This window comes from Diplodia corticola (assembly GCF_001883845.1).
Source record: "Diplodia corticola strain CBS 112549 chromosome Unknown scaffold22, whole genome shotgun sequence".
Taxonomy (NCBI): domain Eukaryota; kingdom Fungi; phylum Ascomycota; class Dothideomycetes; order Botryosphaeriales; family Botryosphaeriaceae; genus Diplodia; species Diplodia corticola.
Genome location: NW_017971501.1, coordinates 264,127 through 281,496, shown reverse-complemented (window position 1 = coordinate 281,496; position 17,370 = coordinate 264,127). Strand labels below are relative to the sequence as shown.

Sequence of the window (17,370 nt, the reverse complement as noted above, 5' to 3'; positions counted from 1 at the left end):
TCATACGCCGTCCTGCCACGGGCTCTTTTCTTTGTGCGCATCCTCGCTCTCTTCCCGTGCCGGCCTGCCAGCTGCCAAAGCGCAACAAGGCAACCTTTCACGTGTTTTGATTTCGCTTGCTCATCTCTACGCAACGACGCCCAAACCACCACCACCACCAAGGCGCCGCACCCGCAGGCACGCCCGCCGCTCAGCACTCTAGACCGCCCTCCCACCCCCAAGCTTCCGCCTAGTCCCCCTCTTAGCGCGCCAGCATGGATGTCAACCAGGTGCTCGAGGGGACTCTGTCTCCAGGTATGCCGCGCTGAGCCTGGTACCGCAGCCCAAAACAACCGCCGCTGACCGCTGCGAACAGATGCCACGATCCGTACCAATGCCGAGCAGCAGCTCACCCAGGCCTCCGAGGCCGACTTCGTACGTTTCCGCCCGCCTGCCGGGTCACGCACCAGTGCCCCGCCCGAGACGACCAATTTTGCTGACCTCATGGATCCCAGTCTGGCTACCTCACCACCCTCGCTACAGAACTCGCCAACGAGCAGGCCCTACCTCACATCCGGACCGCCGCCGCGCTGGCCCTCAAGAACTCCTTCACCGCGCGCGAGTACACCAGGTTACGGGAGGTCCAGGCGCGGTGGATGGGCCAGCCTGAGCCGATCAGGACCCAGGTGAAGAACTTGGCGCTGCAGACCTTGGCCTCCAGCGATGGCCGTGCAGGAAACGCCGCGGCGCAGTTCATTGCCGCAGTCGCCGCCATCGAGATGCCCCAGAACATGTGGCCAGAGCTGATGCCCGCTCTGGTGGAGAACGTGGGCAAGGGCGTGGATCACCAGAAGCAGGCATCGCTGACGACGATCGGTTTTATCTGCGACACCGAGGATGGCGAGCTCCGCGAGAGCCTGGCACACCACTCCAACGCCATTCTCACCGCCGTCGTCCAGGGTGCACGGAAGGAGGAGACCAACCCCGACGTACGGAATGCCGCCATTTCTGCGCTCAGCGACTCCCTCGAGTTCGTGCGCACCAACTTCGAGAACGAGGGCGAACGGAACTACATCATGCAGGTCATCTGCGAAGCTACTCAAGCCGACGATACCCGCATTCAGCAGGGCGCATATGGTTGCTTGAACAGGATCATGGGCCTGTACTATGACAAGATGAGCTTCTACATGGAGAAGGCACTGTTCGGACTTACTATCCAAGGCATGAAGAGCGACGAGGAGGACGTTGCCAAGCTTGCCATCGAGTTCTGGTGCACCGTCTGCGAGGAGGAAATCTCAATCGAAGACGACAACGCACAGGTAAGAAGCAATTGCTTGCTTATTGAGTTAGTATTGAAGACGACTGACCTTCCGCAACAGGCCAACGCAGAGGGTTCGACCGAGCTTCGCGAGTACTTCAACTTCGCTCGCGTTGCGACTCAGGAAGTTGTCCCTGTCCTTCTTGAGCTCCTCTCTAAGCAGGACGAGGATGCTGCGGATGACGAGTACAACGTCTCGCGTGCTGCCTACCAGTGCCTGCAGCTCTGGGCTCAGACTGTCGGAAGCGCCGTCGTACCGCCTGTTCTTCAATTTGTGGAGAAGAACCTCCGTGCAGAGGATTGGCACTCCCGTGACGCTGCGGTCTCTGCTTTCGGTGCTATCATGGAGGGCCCCGAGGAGAAGATGCTTGACCCTCTGGTGAAGCAAGCTCTGCCGGTTTTGATCGGTATGATGGAAGACCCCATTATCCACGTCAGGGATTCGACAGCCTATGCTCTTGGCCGTATCTGCGAGACTTGCGCCGACTCTATCGATGCCACTACTCACCTCCAGCCCCTTATTTCCTCCCTTTTCGCCGGTCTTGCAAGCCATCCCAAGATGGCCTCTTCCTGCTGCTGGGCTCTCATGAACCTCGCAGACCGCTTCGCCGGCGCACCTGGTTGCCAAACCAATGCTCTGTCAGCTCACTTCCAGGCCAGTGTGACGCACCTTCTGCAGCTCACCGAGAGGTATGCCCTTCCGAATCTAACAAAACCCTATCTTCAAAGCTGACACGCTTTTGCAGGGCCGATGCCGACAACCAGCTACGCACTGCTGCGTACGAAGTTCTGAACTCCTTCGTCATGAACTCCGCCAATGACAGCCTCGGCATGGTCGGCCACCTGTCCAACGTCATTTTAGAGCGCCTAGAGAGGACCGTCCCCATGCAATCCCAAGTTGTCAGCATTGAGGACAAGATGACTCTCGAGGAGATGCAGACCAGTTTGACCAGCGTCGTCATGGTGAGCAGCCCGCTACCGTTCCAAGTGATAGCAGCAACTGACGTGTTCTGCAGGCAATTGTCCAGAGACTCGAGATCGAGATCAAGCCCCAGGCTGATCGCATCATGCAGGTTCTGCTGCAGTTGCTTTCGACTGTTGGTGGCAAATCTAGCGTACCCGATGCTGTTTTGGCCACCATTGGCTCGCTCGCCAATGCCCTGGAGGAGGACTTCTTGAAGTACATGGATGCCTTTTCGTCCTACCTGTACAACGCTCTTGGTAACCAGGAGGAACCCGCCATCTGCTCCATGGCCATCGGTCTCGTGAGCGACATCACTCGCTCTCTTAACGAGAAGGTTCAGCCGTACTGCGATACCTTCATGAACTACCTCCTAAACAACCTGAGGAGCCCCACCCTTGGCAACCAGTTCAAGCCTGCTATCCTGCAATGCTTCGGCGACATTGCTCACGCCATTGGTGGTCACTTTGAGACCTACCTCTCGGTCGTGGCCCAGGTCTTGATCCAAGCTTCGCAAGTCAACTTCACCCAGGACAGCTCGTTCGAGATGCTTGACTACATTGTTTCGCTCCGCGAGGGCATCATGGATGCTTGGGATGGTGCTATCATGGCCATGAAACTTGGTGGAAAGCGTATGTTCTGCCTTGAAGCTCGGGCTTTTAAGGATACACTGCTGACTTTTCGCAGAGAGCCTGCTTGTGCCCTTCGTTGAGCCCGTCTTCGCTCTCCTCCATACCGTTCACACCGATGCCAACCGCACTGAGGCGTTGATGCGTTCTTCTATGGGTGTCATTGGGTATGTTTCTATGAAACCATGACTGCCTCGTATGTTAGTTGACAAAAGTTAGTGATCTCGCGGACACGTTCCCGAACGGCGAGTTTGCCGAGCTATTCCGCTCTGAGTGGATCATGGCTATGGCTAGGGAGACCAAGGCCAACAAGGACTTCTCACCGCGTACGATCGACACTGCCCGCTGGGCCCGTGAACAGATCAAGCGCCAAATCGGTATGTTTTACATGTTTTCAACGCCGCAACTGTGCAACGGATTACCTCCAGGACCTCTTCCCGTGGATCCGTTGCCGTACTAGGCATTCTACAAGACTATCTATTGTGCCATTTATCATATATACTAATGCTTGCAACCGACACAGGTGGCGCTTCCGGTCAGATGGCTTGAATGGCCTGATAACGAGTTCAAACAGGGGCTCTCGCATGGCACTGCAATCTCATGGCAAGCGCACATGTCTGGAGTATGATCAGGTTCATGGGGCGTAGCTCCATGAGTTCCGGCTCCATGAGTCCCGAACCACCGACGTCGGAGAAGACGCCCGAAACTCCGAGGTCTGTGAGGAGTCGAAGCGCATCATAGTCGTTCAAGTCGGCTCGGCATGTGGTCTCGTCCAAATGGCGATGCGGATGAACGCCACCGTGGACGGTGCGCTAGTCGACTCGGTTGGCATGCGCATCGTTCATTCTTCCTGAGTCGGTCTTCGATGTAATCGCAGACACGCCCCCCCCGACACCGATACATGCACTCACCCCCAATACACATACCACCCAGCACCCGACCGAAGCCCTTGCTAACGTTGACGCGCGCACTTACGGAAACCCCCCCCCCAATCACCACACTCGAAAAAGTCATGTATGCCCCCGGATCATGTAAGGAGGATTTGGCGAACAAAGAGTCGGATCACTCCACTTCTCCCCCTAGCCTTTTCGATTTCATAAACACCTTAGTCATCGAATTATGATTCCCCAAGACACGCTCAAAATCATGTAGTCCCCTAGTATTCCCTTCATGTACCCCATTTCCTCTCCGGCGTCCGCGACCATCAGACTGGGAGAAGAAGTGGATTCGCTGCTCATTCTGGTGGTTCGACCTTTTGTTCCTTTGCCCACAAAGCCCGGAGGCCACAATTTGCCACCTTTCCTCAACCGGTTGGTCTAGATCAGGGTTGAGGGTGGGAATTACCGGCCTTTGTCTTCCCATCGCCCAAACTGTAAGCGGGTCTTGCAAGATATGACGGTCGTGAGATGGAGAATTCCATCGGCAATGTGCTCACGCCCTTCTTTTCTTGACCTCTGTTTTCTCCCAAGACGACGACGAGTTCGCTTTTCGGAAAATGGGATGGATGATGGATGGATGGGACTGCGCGCACACAAACACGTTGTGGGGATCGTACCGAGAGATCAAGTATTGCTCGCCCGGATAGAAGTTAGCGGAGCTTAGCAGAGTGAATTGCAAGTACATAATTCAACGTTCCCCTAGATGACACTTTGGGCAGGTGGTTCTGAATCGAACAATGCAGCACGGGCGGCAGCACGACAAGGTAAAAGGAGGGAAACCCGACAGGTCATATGAAAGGAGACGGTGGATGGAGGCAGTCACGTCCACCACTTTTTTGTGTGAATCGTTTGCTCGGTCAATGTCAGTGTTTTGGGATTGTGGGACACCAAACGCCATCGCATGCATGATGCCGTGTTACCTCAGACTTTTCATCTTTCCGGTCGGGAAGACTTCCTTTCTATTTCAGGTTGGTATTAATCGATTCGTTCGATTTGGCCATTTTATCTCCTTGTATCTGCCTTCTTCTCCTTTCCCCCCATTCTATTTTGTTTGTTTCGACAGATTCATATATTGCACGCAAGGGCAAAGTAGCGACGGCAGATGCGGCCAACCGTTGTATGCGCTGTGAACCGATGCAGGTTGGTGCATTAGCTCTGATGAGTCACTTAGCTACTGTAAGGCAAAAGGACCTTTGTCCAAGGTCCTATGGGCATGGAAGGAAGAAGACAAACGTGCTTATTTAGGCACGGTACAGCTGCGGAAGAACGGCACCCAACCAATGTGATTGACCTAGCGGACCGGGGTGGGGATGTGATGCAAGGCTATGCATAGCGAGTGAGGGGGGTTCCAAGCAGACGGCTGGCCCGATCCTTCAGCAACACATGACTCCCCCTATGACTTATTAGTACTTCTTCCAAGCCGCTCAAGGCCCCGACCTTTGTCGGGTCTCCCGTTTTAGGTTCCAGTAGCTCGGCAGCAGGGCGCTACGGTTGTTTCTGAGTTCGTATCGGGGCCCTTGACTCAACCCAGATGAGGCGTTGACTGGCGGCGGTCCTTCGTCATATTGACAGTAGTCAAGACAACAAGCCTCTGTTACGTACATGGTTCTCGCCGCTGTGAAGGGCTTCTTGGAGCATTGCTTCGATGGTACAGGGTGGGGCGAACAGAGTGATGACAGTTCAAAGGCGCCCAAACAGGAAACTCATCAAGACGGTGACAGAATGAGATTGTGCAGGGCTGATTACCAGCACAAACAGCGGGAGAAGAATTAATCTACCTACGACAGTTCGAAAGCGGGGGACGTGAAAGGATGGTGGCTGTCATCATCGCCGCCGGGATGTGGCGCACGTCATCGGTTCCGGCCGTCGCTACTGCATTCGGAATGTCTCAGGCAGCGTCAGGAACGGGGAGAAGGAGCGAGCGAGTGTGTGTTGAAATGTCGCGTGGGGAGGAACGCCACAGTCGGCGGGGAGACGTGGTGGTGGTTTGACTCGACAGAATGCGAAATGTGCGGCAGCAATGCAATACGAGACACCCGAGCGTGCGGCCTGTGCCCGCTATAGCGAGAGCGAACGAGAAGGAAGAAGGGCGGAGAAGCGGTGCCGAGGGGGAGTGGTTGGCAGGGCGAGGGTTTTTCGGGCTGCATGGTGAAGGCACGAGAAGGCTTGGGGCCGGGGCGGCGCTTGAGAGGTGCACAGCCCGAGAGCGGGCGTGCTGGTGACAGCTGCGGGCGGGGCTTGGTGACGGATGTTTTGCGGGCTGCGGCAAAGGCACTGGCCGGCGGCCGTCTTGACTTGGGCAGTGTGAAACACGAGCCGCCATCGCCATCCCAGCCGCCGCCGCTTTGCCGCCGCATCGCCGCCGCTTGCCGCCCTGACCGGAAGAGAAAAAAGGGCTGGGTCTTGCCGCAAATCCAGCCGCAGATCTGGGGACACGCGAGCGTTACCTTGTGGAAATGCTTAATACCCTGATGATGCCCCGCCAGCTAGCCATTTCCCTCTTTGTGCCCGCCCTTGCGCCTTCCTCCCCACCTGACGCCTTTTTCTTCGTTTCCGCGAGGCTTGCCTCGACCTTTCCTGTTTCTTGACATTCACTTCCTTCCCTTTGCTCTTCTCGCCAGTCGAGTCCCTTCTGCCCTTTTTTTCTTTTGGACCAGCCGCGCTCGTCCACGCCACTCGTTTGCGCGTTTCTGCTGCACCACCAAGACTACAGTGTACACCATGCTCGCTACCTCGCGCCTGCTGCTTGCCCTCGGCGGCCTGGCTGCAGTGCAGGCCCACATGCAGCTCGAGTACCCACCGCCCTTTAACGCAAGCAACAATCCCCACCGCACCACCGAGGCAGACAACATCTACGTCTACCCCATGGGCTGCTGCGGCAGGGAAGACACAAAGGCCACCTGCCGCGGCTACCTCGACCTGCTCGGCACCCCCGACGGTGCTCCAGTCGCTACCTGGGCTGCCGGCTCCAAGGTCACTTGGAACATCACTGGCGATCCCAAATTCACTCTCAACGACCTTGGTGGTAAGTGCTCGCCCTGCAGTCTTTCTCGCTCAGGAGCTGACTGGGTTTTCTGCCAGGTACTCATTACGGCGGCTCTTGCCAAGTTGCCTTCTCCACCGACAAAGGCAAGACGTTCAAGGTCGCTGCCTCCTACGAGGGGAACTGCCCGCATCGCAATGCCCAGCTTGGCTCTGGCCAGGACTTCGAGATGACTGTCCCCCAAGAGTTGCCCGCCGGTGAAGCTGTCTTTGCCTGGACCTGGATCAACCGCGAGCAGGTCAGTCATTACCCGGGATGCTACTGCATACAGACATACGACTAACCGCCGCATAGGAGTTCACTATGAACTGTGCCGCCGTGACCATCACTACTGATGACAACAGCGACGGCGACACCTCTTCTTCTGCTGTCCCTTCTTCCGCCCCTACTACTTCTGCTACTTATGCGCCCTCGACCGCCGCCCCTGTCCAGTCAACCTCTGAGTCAGTGGCGGCACCCTCGTCTTCCTCAGGCCCGACTGTCAACGGTGGTTCGAAGCAGTTCTCACTTGAGTGGTGCAGCTGTGACTGTGACACTGCCTCGACAACCACCGACGACGAGGATGCCTACGAAGCCAGCGGCTGCGCCTGTAAATGCTGGAAGGCCCCCCAGAAAATCTCCAAGCGCACCGTCGAGTCCTCCAACCATCTGTCACGCCACCTCCACCGTCGCGTTGCGTCGGGCTTCGAGGCCAACAGGCAACAGCGCCGCTCTGCCGAGCAGTACAGGGTCGCTACCACGCTCAAGGAGAAGCGTGCGGCCGCTTGGGCCTCACGCGCTGACCTGTTCATTCCCGATCCCATCTGGCACGACTGCAAGCTGCCACTAACGAGTGCCGAGCTCAAGTACCCGAGCCCTGGCGACGAGCTCATCGAGGGCGACGGCGAGTATCCTCTCGAGCTACCCGCAACGGCGACGTGCGTCAGTGATGAGTCGGGCTGATAGGCTTTGATGATTCCATACTCATTCGCACTTCATTCAGCCTTCTGATGAAACCCTTTTTTCTCTTCTCACAATCCCCAGGACGGGAGAACTTCTTTCAGCATTCAGGCTTTTGATATGTACATTCGCCCTTCGTTGACATTTTTGGTCGCGAAGTGGTTGTACTGTACAGCCTTTACGTTTCGCTCATCCCCTTTTCTTCTTTGATATGATTAGCATGTATACGAGAGAGGCATATGGTCAGCATTAGTTAGGAGTCCACTTTCAATTCTCTGCTGTCTTTTCTTCATCTGCATTGCATTCAACTGGCATCAAATATTCGCTTCGCTTCGTTGGCTTCCTGCTCTGAAAGTGAAAGGGGTGTTTCTAGATACATGATTGATAAGACTTGTTTACCATTCTACTACTCAGCGTCATTCGAGAGCACCATAAGATCTTGTTTTGCGTCCTGGGCTCTACACCGGTGGATTTTCGCTGCACATGATTGACTTTGCTGTGCACTGGAAAAGCTAGTTCGCGATGACAGGGTCCAAAATCGAATTTCAACTACCTCTGGTGGCTCGTACGCGTTGCCTTGTCCTTATATAAGAATCCCATCAAGGCTGAGGTCTCGTTTCACACAGCACTACTTATCACACGGCATTGAAAACTTAGAGCAGTTCGACCCTTTCTTTTGTCAATCATTACATTTCTACAACTAGCTTTCTTCAGTAATAAACTCTCAAGTTCCTAGGAGAGCAAAACAGACTGAGAAGATTTCCGTTGCTAGACCTGTTATTAAAAAAAAAACCCCCCGAAGAGTGATATCACCATCCACCAGCGCCAAAGCTCGCTCTTCTGTTCTAAGTACCATATGAAGAGGAGAATCAAGATAAAGAAGAAAATGCTACCCAATGCTATCGTCGTCCATAGAGAAACGCCTAAGAACTTTTTTCGTTTGCCTCCTGTCGTAAATTCATCCCATCGTCATCGTGCATGATAAAAAAACACATTTACTGCATTTGCAGTTCCACTCCTACTCCTCCTCATCATCATATCGGGTGGTGTATGATTGGTGGTTTCAATCATACAACTCCATGCCGCCGTCAGGGTCGTCCAGCTCGTCGATGACGTCGTCTTCGTCGTCGTACATGTCCTCGTCGTCCTCCTCGAGCTCGCTGTCGCCGTGGTTGGGCCGCACCTGGATGTGGCCGTTCTCGAGCACGACGTTTGCCGTCTCGCCGTCGCGGACGGCGCCGCGGAGGATGAGGACGGCGAGGCGGTTGAGGACCTCCTTCTCGATGAGGCGGGCGAGCGGGCGGGCGCCGTAGGCGGGGCTGTAGCCGGCGGAGCCCAGGTAGTCGCGCACCTCGGTCGTCATGGCGATGGCGACGTTGCGCCCGTTTTGGGCGAGGCGCTTCTGCACCTCGGCGACGCGCACGTCGACGATCTTGCGGATCTCGCGCCGCGTGAGGCGGTTGAAGATGACGAGCGACGAGATGCGGTTGAGGAACTCGGGCAGGAAGTAGTTGCGCAGCGCGCCCATGACCATCTCTTTCGTCGCCGGGTCGATGCGGCCGTCGGGCGCGTTGGGCCGGGCGAGGTACTCGGCGCCCAGGTTGGACGTCATGACGACGATGCAGTTGCGCGCGTCGACGACGCGGCCCTGGCCGTCCGTGATGCGGCCGTCGTCCATGAGCTGCAGGAGCACCGTCAGCACCTCCTTCGCCGCCTTCTCCACCTCGTCGAAGAGCAGGATCGAGAAGGGCCGGCGCCGGAGGGCCTCGGTCAGTTGGCCGCCTGCGTCGTGGCCGACGTAGCCGGGCGGTGCGCCGATCATGCGCGAGAGCGAATGTCTCTCCTGGTACTCGGACATGTCGAAACGAATCATCGCCTTCGCATCGTCGAAGAGGAACTCGGCGAGAGCCTTGGTTAGCAACGTCTTTCCGGTGCCGGAAGGGCCACAGAAGAGGAAGCTGGGTGGCTGGTTCGGGTTGGCGAGACCGGAGCGCTGCAGGCGGATGGCGTTGGCCACGGACGTGACGGCCTCCTTTTGGCCAACGACGACGTGGCCGAGGTGCTTCTCCATGTTGAGCAGCTTGTCCTTCTCCGTGGTCTTGAGACGAGTGACAGGAATGCCGGTCCAGCGAGCGACGATCTCTTGAATCTGCTCAGGTCCGACAGAATCGGTAAGCAGAGACTGTCCACCGTCATCCGACTTGTAGATTTCAGCGTCTGCTATAGCTTTTGCTTGCTCCAACTTGGCGATGCGCTGCTCGACGTCGGGAATGGCGTAGTACTGGAGATCCGAAGCGGTCGACAAGTCTCCAACACGCTCGGCCTCGGCGCGCTTGACCTTGAGTTGCTCGAGCTTGATCTTGGCGTCCTGGATGTCTCTGCCGCGCTCCTTCTCTTGCTCATACTTCTCGCGCAGCGGCTTGAGCTCCTCATCAACGTTGGCGGCTTCGGCTTTCGCTTCGCGCAGACGAGCCTGAGCAGCCTCGTCCTTCTCGCGCTCGAGGGCGTGGATTTCGATTTGAAGTTGGCGGAGCTTGCGTTCCAGGTTGTCGAGGGCCTCGGGCTGGGACTCGCGAGTCACCCGGACAGCTGCTGCAGCCTCATCAATCAGGTCGACAGCTGAATCGGGTAGACGACGCTGGGTGAGATAGCGGGCAGCAAGCGTTGCTGCGCTAACGATGGCTCCGTCGAGAATGGTAACACCGTGATGGGTTTCGTATCTCTCCTTCAGCCCTCGAAGGATGGAGACGGTCTCGGGAATGGATGGTTCTTTGACCAGGACTTGTTGGAAACGGCGCTCGAAAGCCTGATCTTTCTCGATGTACTTCCTGTACTCGCCAAGGGTCGTTGCACCAATGCAGTGAAGCTGACCTCTGGCGAGCATGGGCTTGAGCAGATTCGCGGCATCCATGCCGCCCTCGCCGCTGGAGCCGGCGCCCATGAGCAAGTGGATCTCATCGACGAAGAGCACGATCATCTCCTTTGAATCTTCAATCTCCTTCAAGACGCCCTTCATACGCTCCTCAAACTCTCCACGGTACTTGCTGCCGGCAACCAGAGCGCCGACATCCAGAGAGAGCAATTTGCAGGCAGCCAAGTTGGCGGGCACGTCTGCGTTGACGATTCGGAGAGCCAGGCCTTCGACGACGGTAGTCTTGCCGACACCGGGCTCACCGATGAGGACGGGGTTGTTCTTGGTACGTCTCGAAAGGATGCGGATGACTCGCCTGATCTCCTCCTCGCGGCCGATGACGGGATCAATCTTGCCTTCTCTTGCCATTGACGTCATGTCGAGGGTGAACTTCTTGAGGTTTTCGTTCTCCTCCTCCGAGTCAGCCGTCTTTGAGTCGACGCGCCTCGAGCCTCTGATCTGCTGGATTGCCTGGTCGACCAGGCTCGGCTTGGGGATGTTGGCCTCGGCCAGACATTTCTGGATGGTGCTGTCCTGGGCCAGCGACTGGATGAGGTGGTCGACGGCGATGTAGCTGTCTTTTTGCGTCTTCTGAAGCTCGTTTGCGGCGCGCAGGACCTTGGAGAAGGACGGCGACATGGAGATGTGGTCGGGCGGCGGGTCTTGGCTCGGCAGGCGGACGAGGGCCTTCTTCAGCGCCCTGTCCAGCAGCTGGGGGTCGCCATGGGCGCGCTCGACGACTTGCTTGAACAGTGGAGTGGGCTCGCCCGGGCCGTTTTGCTGGTCCTTGGACAGGTCCGGCGGCGGGTCGATGAGGGCGACGGCGACGTGGAGGGGTAATAGTTGCGAGTGAGAGTATTGTTGTGCGAGTTCTTGCGCGTCACCCAGAGCCTTGGAGGCCCTGTCGGTAAACTGCATGCCGGAAGTCATGGTGTGGGTATCAAACGGATGTCAAGCGGAACAGAGAAAGATAGAGTGTTTGGTGTCTGTGTTTGCTGTTGGTGGGTTGGCTGAGGTCGGGCAGCCATGGCCGACGATGCAGAGGTCATTTATGCCTGGGCGGCTGCGACTGCCAGAAGAAACTGGGCAGCTGTCGAGGGTTCGCGAGGTGATTGGACGCAGCTCGAGGGTGCCAGCATCATCCCGCGTGAGAGCGAAGCTTCCGAAGGCTTCCCGACGCTTCCAAGCCCTTCGGCCCCGACGCGCCGATCATCGGACGTCATGGCTTGCTTACCTAAGTGGATCGCTGCCGCACTGCTTATCGATATGCCCGCTACGGCTTAGCTTCCGCGTGTCAGAGCTCGCGGGCCGGGGTAGCACGGTACGTAGCTCTGCGTTGATCTCGCCATCCTCCGCCATCCTCCGCCAGCCTCCGCCAGCCTCCGCCAGCCTCCGCCATCCTGCTGCTAGACGCTCATGCCGTGTCTTAACTTGCGCCGAAAGCTGCTGCCACTCTGCATTGCTATGCACCCGTCCACGGTGCTATTACGATTTACAAATGAAAGTGCGAGACGCACTTGGGGGTATACTGCTGCTGGGGATTGCGACTACGACTAAAACGTGTGTGGGGAAATCTCGGGGGGTTGCATGTTGAGAAAGAGAAAGAAATCTCGAGGGGCTTCTGCAAGCCTTCTCCTCGGCCCCGCTACGCTCCTATGCTCCCCCATTGTTCTACATCATTGCCTTTGCTTGTAGGCCAATGGCGAAGCTGGCTTGTGCGGCACCCGGTAAGGATCGCGCACTCTTCCTCCTCGGACCACTGGCGTGGATCCGGTGCAAAAGATACAAACGTATACTGACGGCAGCAACTCGGCCTTCAGTGGAAGCCCCATGCAGCGTGCATGCTGCCACTTGGAGCAGGACTCGCATTGAATCATGAGTTGGCCATCCCACCCCGTCGAGTGACAGACGCAGTGAGTGCTCTCGCTGGACTCGCTACTTCGATCTGTGCTCGGGGTGAACGCCGACGCCGATGCTCTGCTGCTGGGCGTTGAGCTATCAAGAAACGGATCGACCAGGAAGCCGTGGCCGACATTCATCTTCGACACATCCGCCGATGCCCTCCACCGCTGGTTGTGTGCTTCAAGCATCCGGACATTAGCTGCGCTGGTCGTCTCTGATGCACGCGTTAGCACATTCGTCCATTGGAATATCAAACAACTAACCCTGTCGTTTGTTCTTGGCGTCCGCCACCACCCTCTTCAACGCATCCTGAGCACCTCCCTGGTGCCCAGCCCCATCCTCACCCACCGGCTTGTCTTCTTTTCGCAGATAACCTCCGAATGGGCTACTGACACTAGTGACACTGCTTCTCCTAGAATCGTCCCCACCCCTTCTAGGCGTCGGTTCAGTCGATAATCTTCCCAATCTTTTCGACAGATTGTCGGTGAATGAGAAAGACCGCGGGTTCTTCACCGAGTGAGACCTTGCAATCGAACTGCCGGTCCTCCCGTGCTTGGAAGCGGATCGTGTCAATCCCGAGGCCACGCTGAAGGACGAGCTCCTACTGGCTATGCGGGCATCTTGATCGGAATCGGAATCGCTGTCGTCGTCCCACAGTCCGGAATAACGGGCGCGGTGATCCACATGTTTAGTGTCATCGTCACCGTCCCTCACAGTCTCGGTCCGGGCTCGCCCAGATCCGTCGACAATAAGCCGCGTCTTCGGCCGTGGGAGCACATGTTCAGATATTGCGGGAAGGGCCGATTGATTTGCCCGTTTCAGAGGCGAGGTTTTCCGCACAGGCGGTACGGCATTGCCCGAGTTGCCGAATGGACCTTCACTGGGAGGAGCAGGTTTCCTCACAAATCCGGCATGTGTGCTGCTTCGTTGTAGGCCAGGCTTGGAGCTTGCTGTCGTGGAAACAGAAGAGGACGCGGCACTTGTGCGAGAATGGTGCCCACTAAGTTTCCGAGACACTTCCTTTTGTCTCTCATATTCCCTGGCTTGGTGCTCGTAGGGTTGTCTCTTGTCGGGTATGGGCGCCTTTTGGGGACGCTGGGGCGAAACCCAGGTATTGCCTAAATCCGACGCGCTTCCACTAAAACTAAACAACATGCTAGGGTCGACGCCCGACGTGGTTGGAATGAAAGGATCATCCAGCGTGGCCGTTCCATTACCTGTAATGTTCTGGAGGTCGGCAGAAGTTGTTGTCAACAGGGACGGCGTTGAGGCCCAAGAGTCATCTTCTACAGCCATTGAAGCCGAATCGACACGGCTTGTGTTTGTCGGCGTAAAACTTGGCCATTGAAACATGTTTTGGTTGTCCTCAACAGCGAAACCAAACGGATCTTCTTGAGCAGGCAAGTTATCAAGATGCAGCATCCCCCCCGAACTGCTCGGGTTGAAGAAGACTCCTGCACGAGACGGCCCAGGAGCCGTAGAAGGGCCTGCGTGGCCAAAACGCGTCATCTCCGGAGTGAATTGCATGTTGGCAAACATAGGCACGCCTGAATCCTGACCGTAACGACCGTCCCTCATGTGATCGCCAGGGATAGTTGGGGCCGAGTCCCTCCTGGAATACATGGCCGAGGGCGTGTTGAAGCTCAGCGGCTGCCCGTCCTGACCCCGCTTCCTCGAAGACGATGCATCCCTGGTTGGGGGAGGCGTCTGCATCTGAGAAGGGTCCATGTTGTTTGCAGTCGAATCTTGCGTTGGGATTGAAGATGTCGTATTGGCATTAGGCGGCCGGCCGGACTTCAACGGGGTTGGACTGGACGCCAACCGGCGGGACGGCTCAACCGGGGGAAGCGGCAGGTTTGGGTTTGGCGAGTAGTGGTTGATGTGGAACTCAGGGTCTTCTGGATCCTGGCTTTTGTGGCTGTAGGAGCTCAAGGGTCGGTCACGATCTCTCGTGCGTGGGAACAGTGGCGTCTGGGAGGGAGTCTGTTGCACATTTGCTCGTGGTGTTGACCAAGCTTCTAGAAAGTGGGACGGAAGAGAGTCCGTTCTGGGCGTTTGGAGAGACGCATCCGGGAATGTGGCTGATTTGGGCGTCGAGCTGGGGCTTGGTAAACGCCAATCGGGGGCTCTGAAGACAGCGGGCATTGTCAGCAGAGCGTGTCAACTAAATAGAAAGCGCAGCGCAGCAACATGACGGGGAGCTAGGCGGCAGCCAGGCAGCAGCGGGGAGGGCAAATAAAAGCTGCAGCGACGGACCGTCCGGCGGCCAGGCTGCGCAGCGCAAAGACTTGTACACAGCGGAGGTGAGCTGTCTCGCAGCGAGGCAAAAGTCGGGCGTCACACCAGGAGGAGGTGAGGCGGGTCGAATATGGCAAGACCTACCCGTACATGTGCTGCCGATCCAGATTCATGACAGAGACACCCTGCAAAGCTCCCCTCCAGCCGGCGATCGGCTGCGTGTGTCGGTCCCGGCAGCGTGAGGGGCGGGCCTGGAGACGCAAGCGGAGGTGGGTATGGACGGCGGGCAAATATTTGTCGACCGAAGATCAGACGAGCTGCGAGTTGGCGGGCTGGCGGGCTGGCGGGCAATTGGGAGGGCGGCCACGGGCGGCAGTCCGCTACAGCAAGCTGGCGGGGCGCATCAAGTGGCGGGCGATTGGCGGGCGACGTCTCGGGCAGGGTGGGTGCTGGTGTCGCGGGCGGGAGCTGCGGCGCTGCGCAGCGCGGGTGTCTCTGGTGACGTTGGAGCGCCCTGCCCCAGGAGTAAGTGAGGGCCGCCCTTGTGGAGGGCAAAATTAAGCGTCGGGCCCTGGGCAGGACAAGCGCACACAGTAATGCAGCACCGCTCGGCCGCCGGACGGGTCGGGCGACGCGGTGGCGGCAGCTCTGGGCGCTGGGATTCAGGCGGACGGGAGCGTGGGAGCCTACTGGCGCATCTTGCTGGCGGCGGGGCGCAGAGCGCTGAGCGCTGAGCGCTGAGGTTGAGCGCACGCAGCCGACGCCCGTCACCCCCGCGACGGTGCAGGCTGGCTCCAGAGGAGGGACGGCCTGCTGTTCCTGGCATGGAGCGCGCGATGAAGAAAGGCACGGCAGCATGTCCTGTGCCACCGGCCTGGATGGCGCCTGGCCCGCCCGATCTACGGATCCACGCCGCCCGTCTGTCTCTATTTCTACAAACACCTCCAAGCACGCCCCCGAGCCGCCGCGCGCCCCCACGAGTCCGCGCCGAGCCCACTGATGATGCGCCGCAGCCCAGCACGCGGTGGGGCTCCGCCAGGCCCCCCTGTTGCCCCGGCTGGCTGCCGTGCCCGCCAGCTCAGCACCTCCGCGCCATGTTGCAGCAATTGGCGAATCACGGCCGCGCCTCGCCCGCCCTCCGCCATTGACTCAGCGCCGCAGATCCGCCTTCGTGAGGCTGCGCGGGTTTCCCCTGGCGACGAACGCCTCGGCCGTTTCGCAGCTTGCTGCTGTGCGCCCTCAGCTGCTCGGTACCAGCGACCGCCCTGCAAGGTACGCCGCCCGGATATTGCATTCCACACATCGCGCTGCCTCGTGAGACCACACGACACTCCTAAAAGAGCCCGGGACCTTATCCCCGAGCTGCCAGTTCCGCCAACCTTAAATGCATCCAGGACGCAGGAAACCACGTCGAGCCTCGCGACCCTTCGATTCCTGCTGTCCGCCTCTTGCCGGCGCTGGTGACGATGGCCTTGGTGAGAAGGGATACGGACGTCTTCCCATTGTCCACACCGCCGAGAACCAGACAGAAGCCAAGAATCACGCGCATTCCGGAGTACTTGTTGTGCATTGAATGACGTCCCGGGGGAAGCTTCTATCCATCACTTTCGGACAGCATTGTCATTACTCTGCCAATTCAATCTCAGTAAGGGGACTGTGGCTGTCCATCAAGTCACAAAAACAAGGAAGTGACATGATATGTCTTCTAGCTGCTGGCGGTCATCAACACCAGCCTCGCTCGTTGACAAACACCCGTCGGAATTTCCTGGTGCCCCAATGGCCCCAATGATGCACTTACTGAAATACACATAGAACGAAGCTTGCGTTCCATGTCTGTGACAATGGTTTCCGATAATCAAGAGATCTCGTTCCATTCCCAGAGCAACGCCGTCTCTTACCCTCCAAACGAACCCGATTTGAATTGGACGCATTTGAGGTAAAAGACAACAAGGCCAACGTCCAAATTCCAGTCGGCAACAACACTTGTTTCGTATTCAGCAGGAGAGCGCCGTGGAAAAATCTTGAATTGGGGCCAAGGACTAATTTGAGGAGACGCGTCGTTCCTTGCTCACCACGCACAGTGTATCCATACCAGCCCAGCCATCAATATGTTGTGAAACGTACTCCATACAGGAGACAAACGGGACCTCTCCATCGATTCCGGCCGGCCCATCGACGTAGACTCGCTCGCCTCAGCGCCAGAAACAAGGATGAACTACGAACACACATGAGTGCTTTGAGACAATGATATCTGCATCTCCAAGTCTTCGGGCTCATCCAGGATTGTTATGTGTTAGGATTCGACGCACTAAAGCACCGTCAGCTAAGAACGTCGTTGAGTATCGTGGTTTGAAAGTTGAAACAGCACATACGCAAGTCATGGTTCACACCCGAGGGCTGTTTTACCAACGATTGCATGGTATCGAGAGCAGTTGATTGCAGTGATCTTGCGACGTAGATTAGTCCACCAACTGTAGAAAGCTGGAACATTAATGTGTCCGCCACCACACCT

General features: G+C 57.4%; 4 protein-coding genes across 4 annotated transcripts; 2 read left to right on the top strand and 2 right to left on the bottom strand.

Moving 5' to 3' along the window:
* Positions 1-254: 254 nt before the first annotated feature.
* Positions 255-3,347, top strand: BKCO1_2200082 (importin beta-1 subunit; the record flags this gene model as incomplete). Its single annotated transcript, XM_020272884.1, has 8 exons — positions 255-294; positions 356-414; positions 495-1,298; positions 1,359-1,987; positions 2,044-2,260; positions 2,314-2,890; positions 2,946-3,054; positions 3,107-3,347. 8 exons carry the CDS (start codon positions 255-257, stop codon positions 3,345-3,347), a joined length of 2,676 nt encoding a protein of 891 aa, XP_020130881.1.
* A 3,199-nt stretch (positions 3,348-6,546) lies between these two features.
* Positions 6,547-7,810, top strand: BKCO1_2200081 (lytic polysaccharide monooxygenase; the record flags this gene model as incomplete). The annotated part of the gene is made up of 3 exons (XM_020272883.1): positions 6,547-6,850; positions 6,907-7,106; positions 7,163-7,810. The coding sequence occupies 3 exons, from the start codon at positions 6,547-6,549 to the stop codon at positions 7,808-7,810; spliced, it is 1,152 nt and encodes a 383-aa protein (XP_020130882.1).
* Positions 7,811-8,870: 1,060 nt separating this feature from the next.
* Positions 8,871-11,648, bottom strand: BKCO1_2200080 (heat shock protein hsp98 hsp104; the record flags this gene model as incomplete). Its single annotated transcript, XM_020272882.1, has 1 exon — positions 8,871-11,648. One exon carries the CDS (start codon positions 11,646-11,648, stop codon positions 8,871-8,873), a length of 2,778 nt encoding a protein of 925 aa, XP_020130883.1.
* Positions 11,649-12,878: 1,230 nt separating this feature from the next.
* BKCO1_2200079 (uncharacterized protein) lies at positions 12,879-14,765 on the bottom strand (the record flags this gene model as incomplete). The annotated part of the gene is made up of 1 exon (XM_020272880.1): positions 12,879-14,765. The coding sequence occupies one exon, from the start codon at positions 14,763-14,765 to the stop codon at positions 12,879-12,881; it is 1,887 nt and encodes a 628-aa protein (XP_020130793.1).
* Between the last annotated feature and the right edge of the window lie 2,605 nt (positions 14,766-17,370).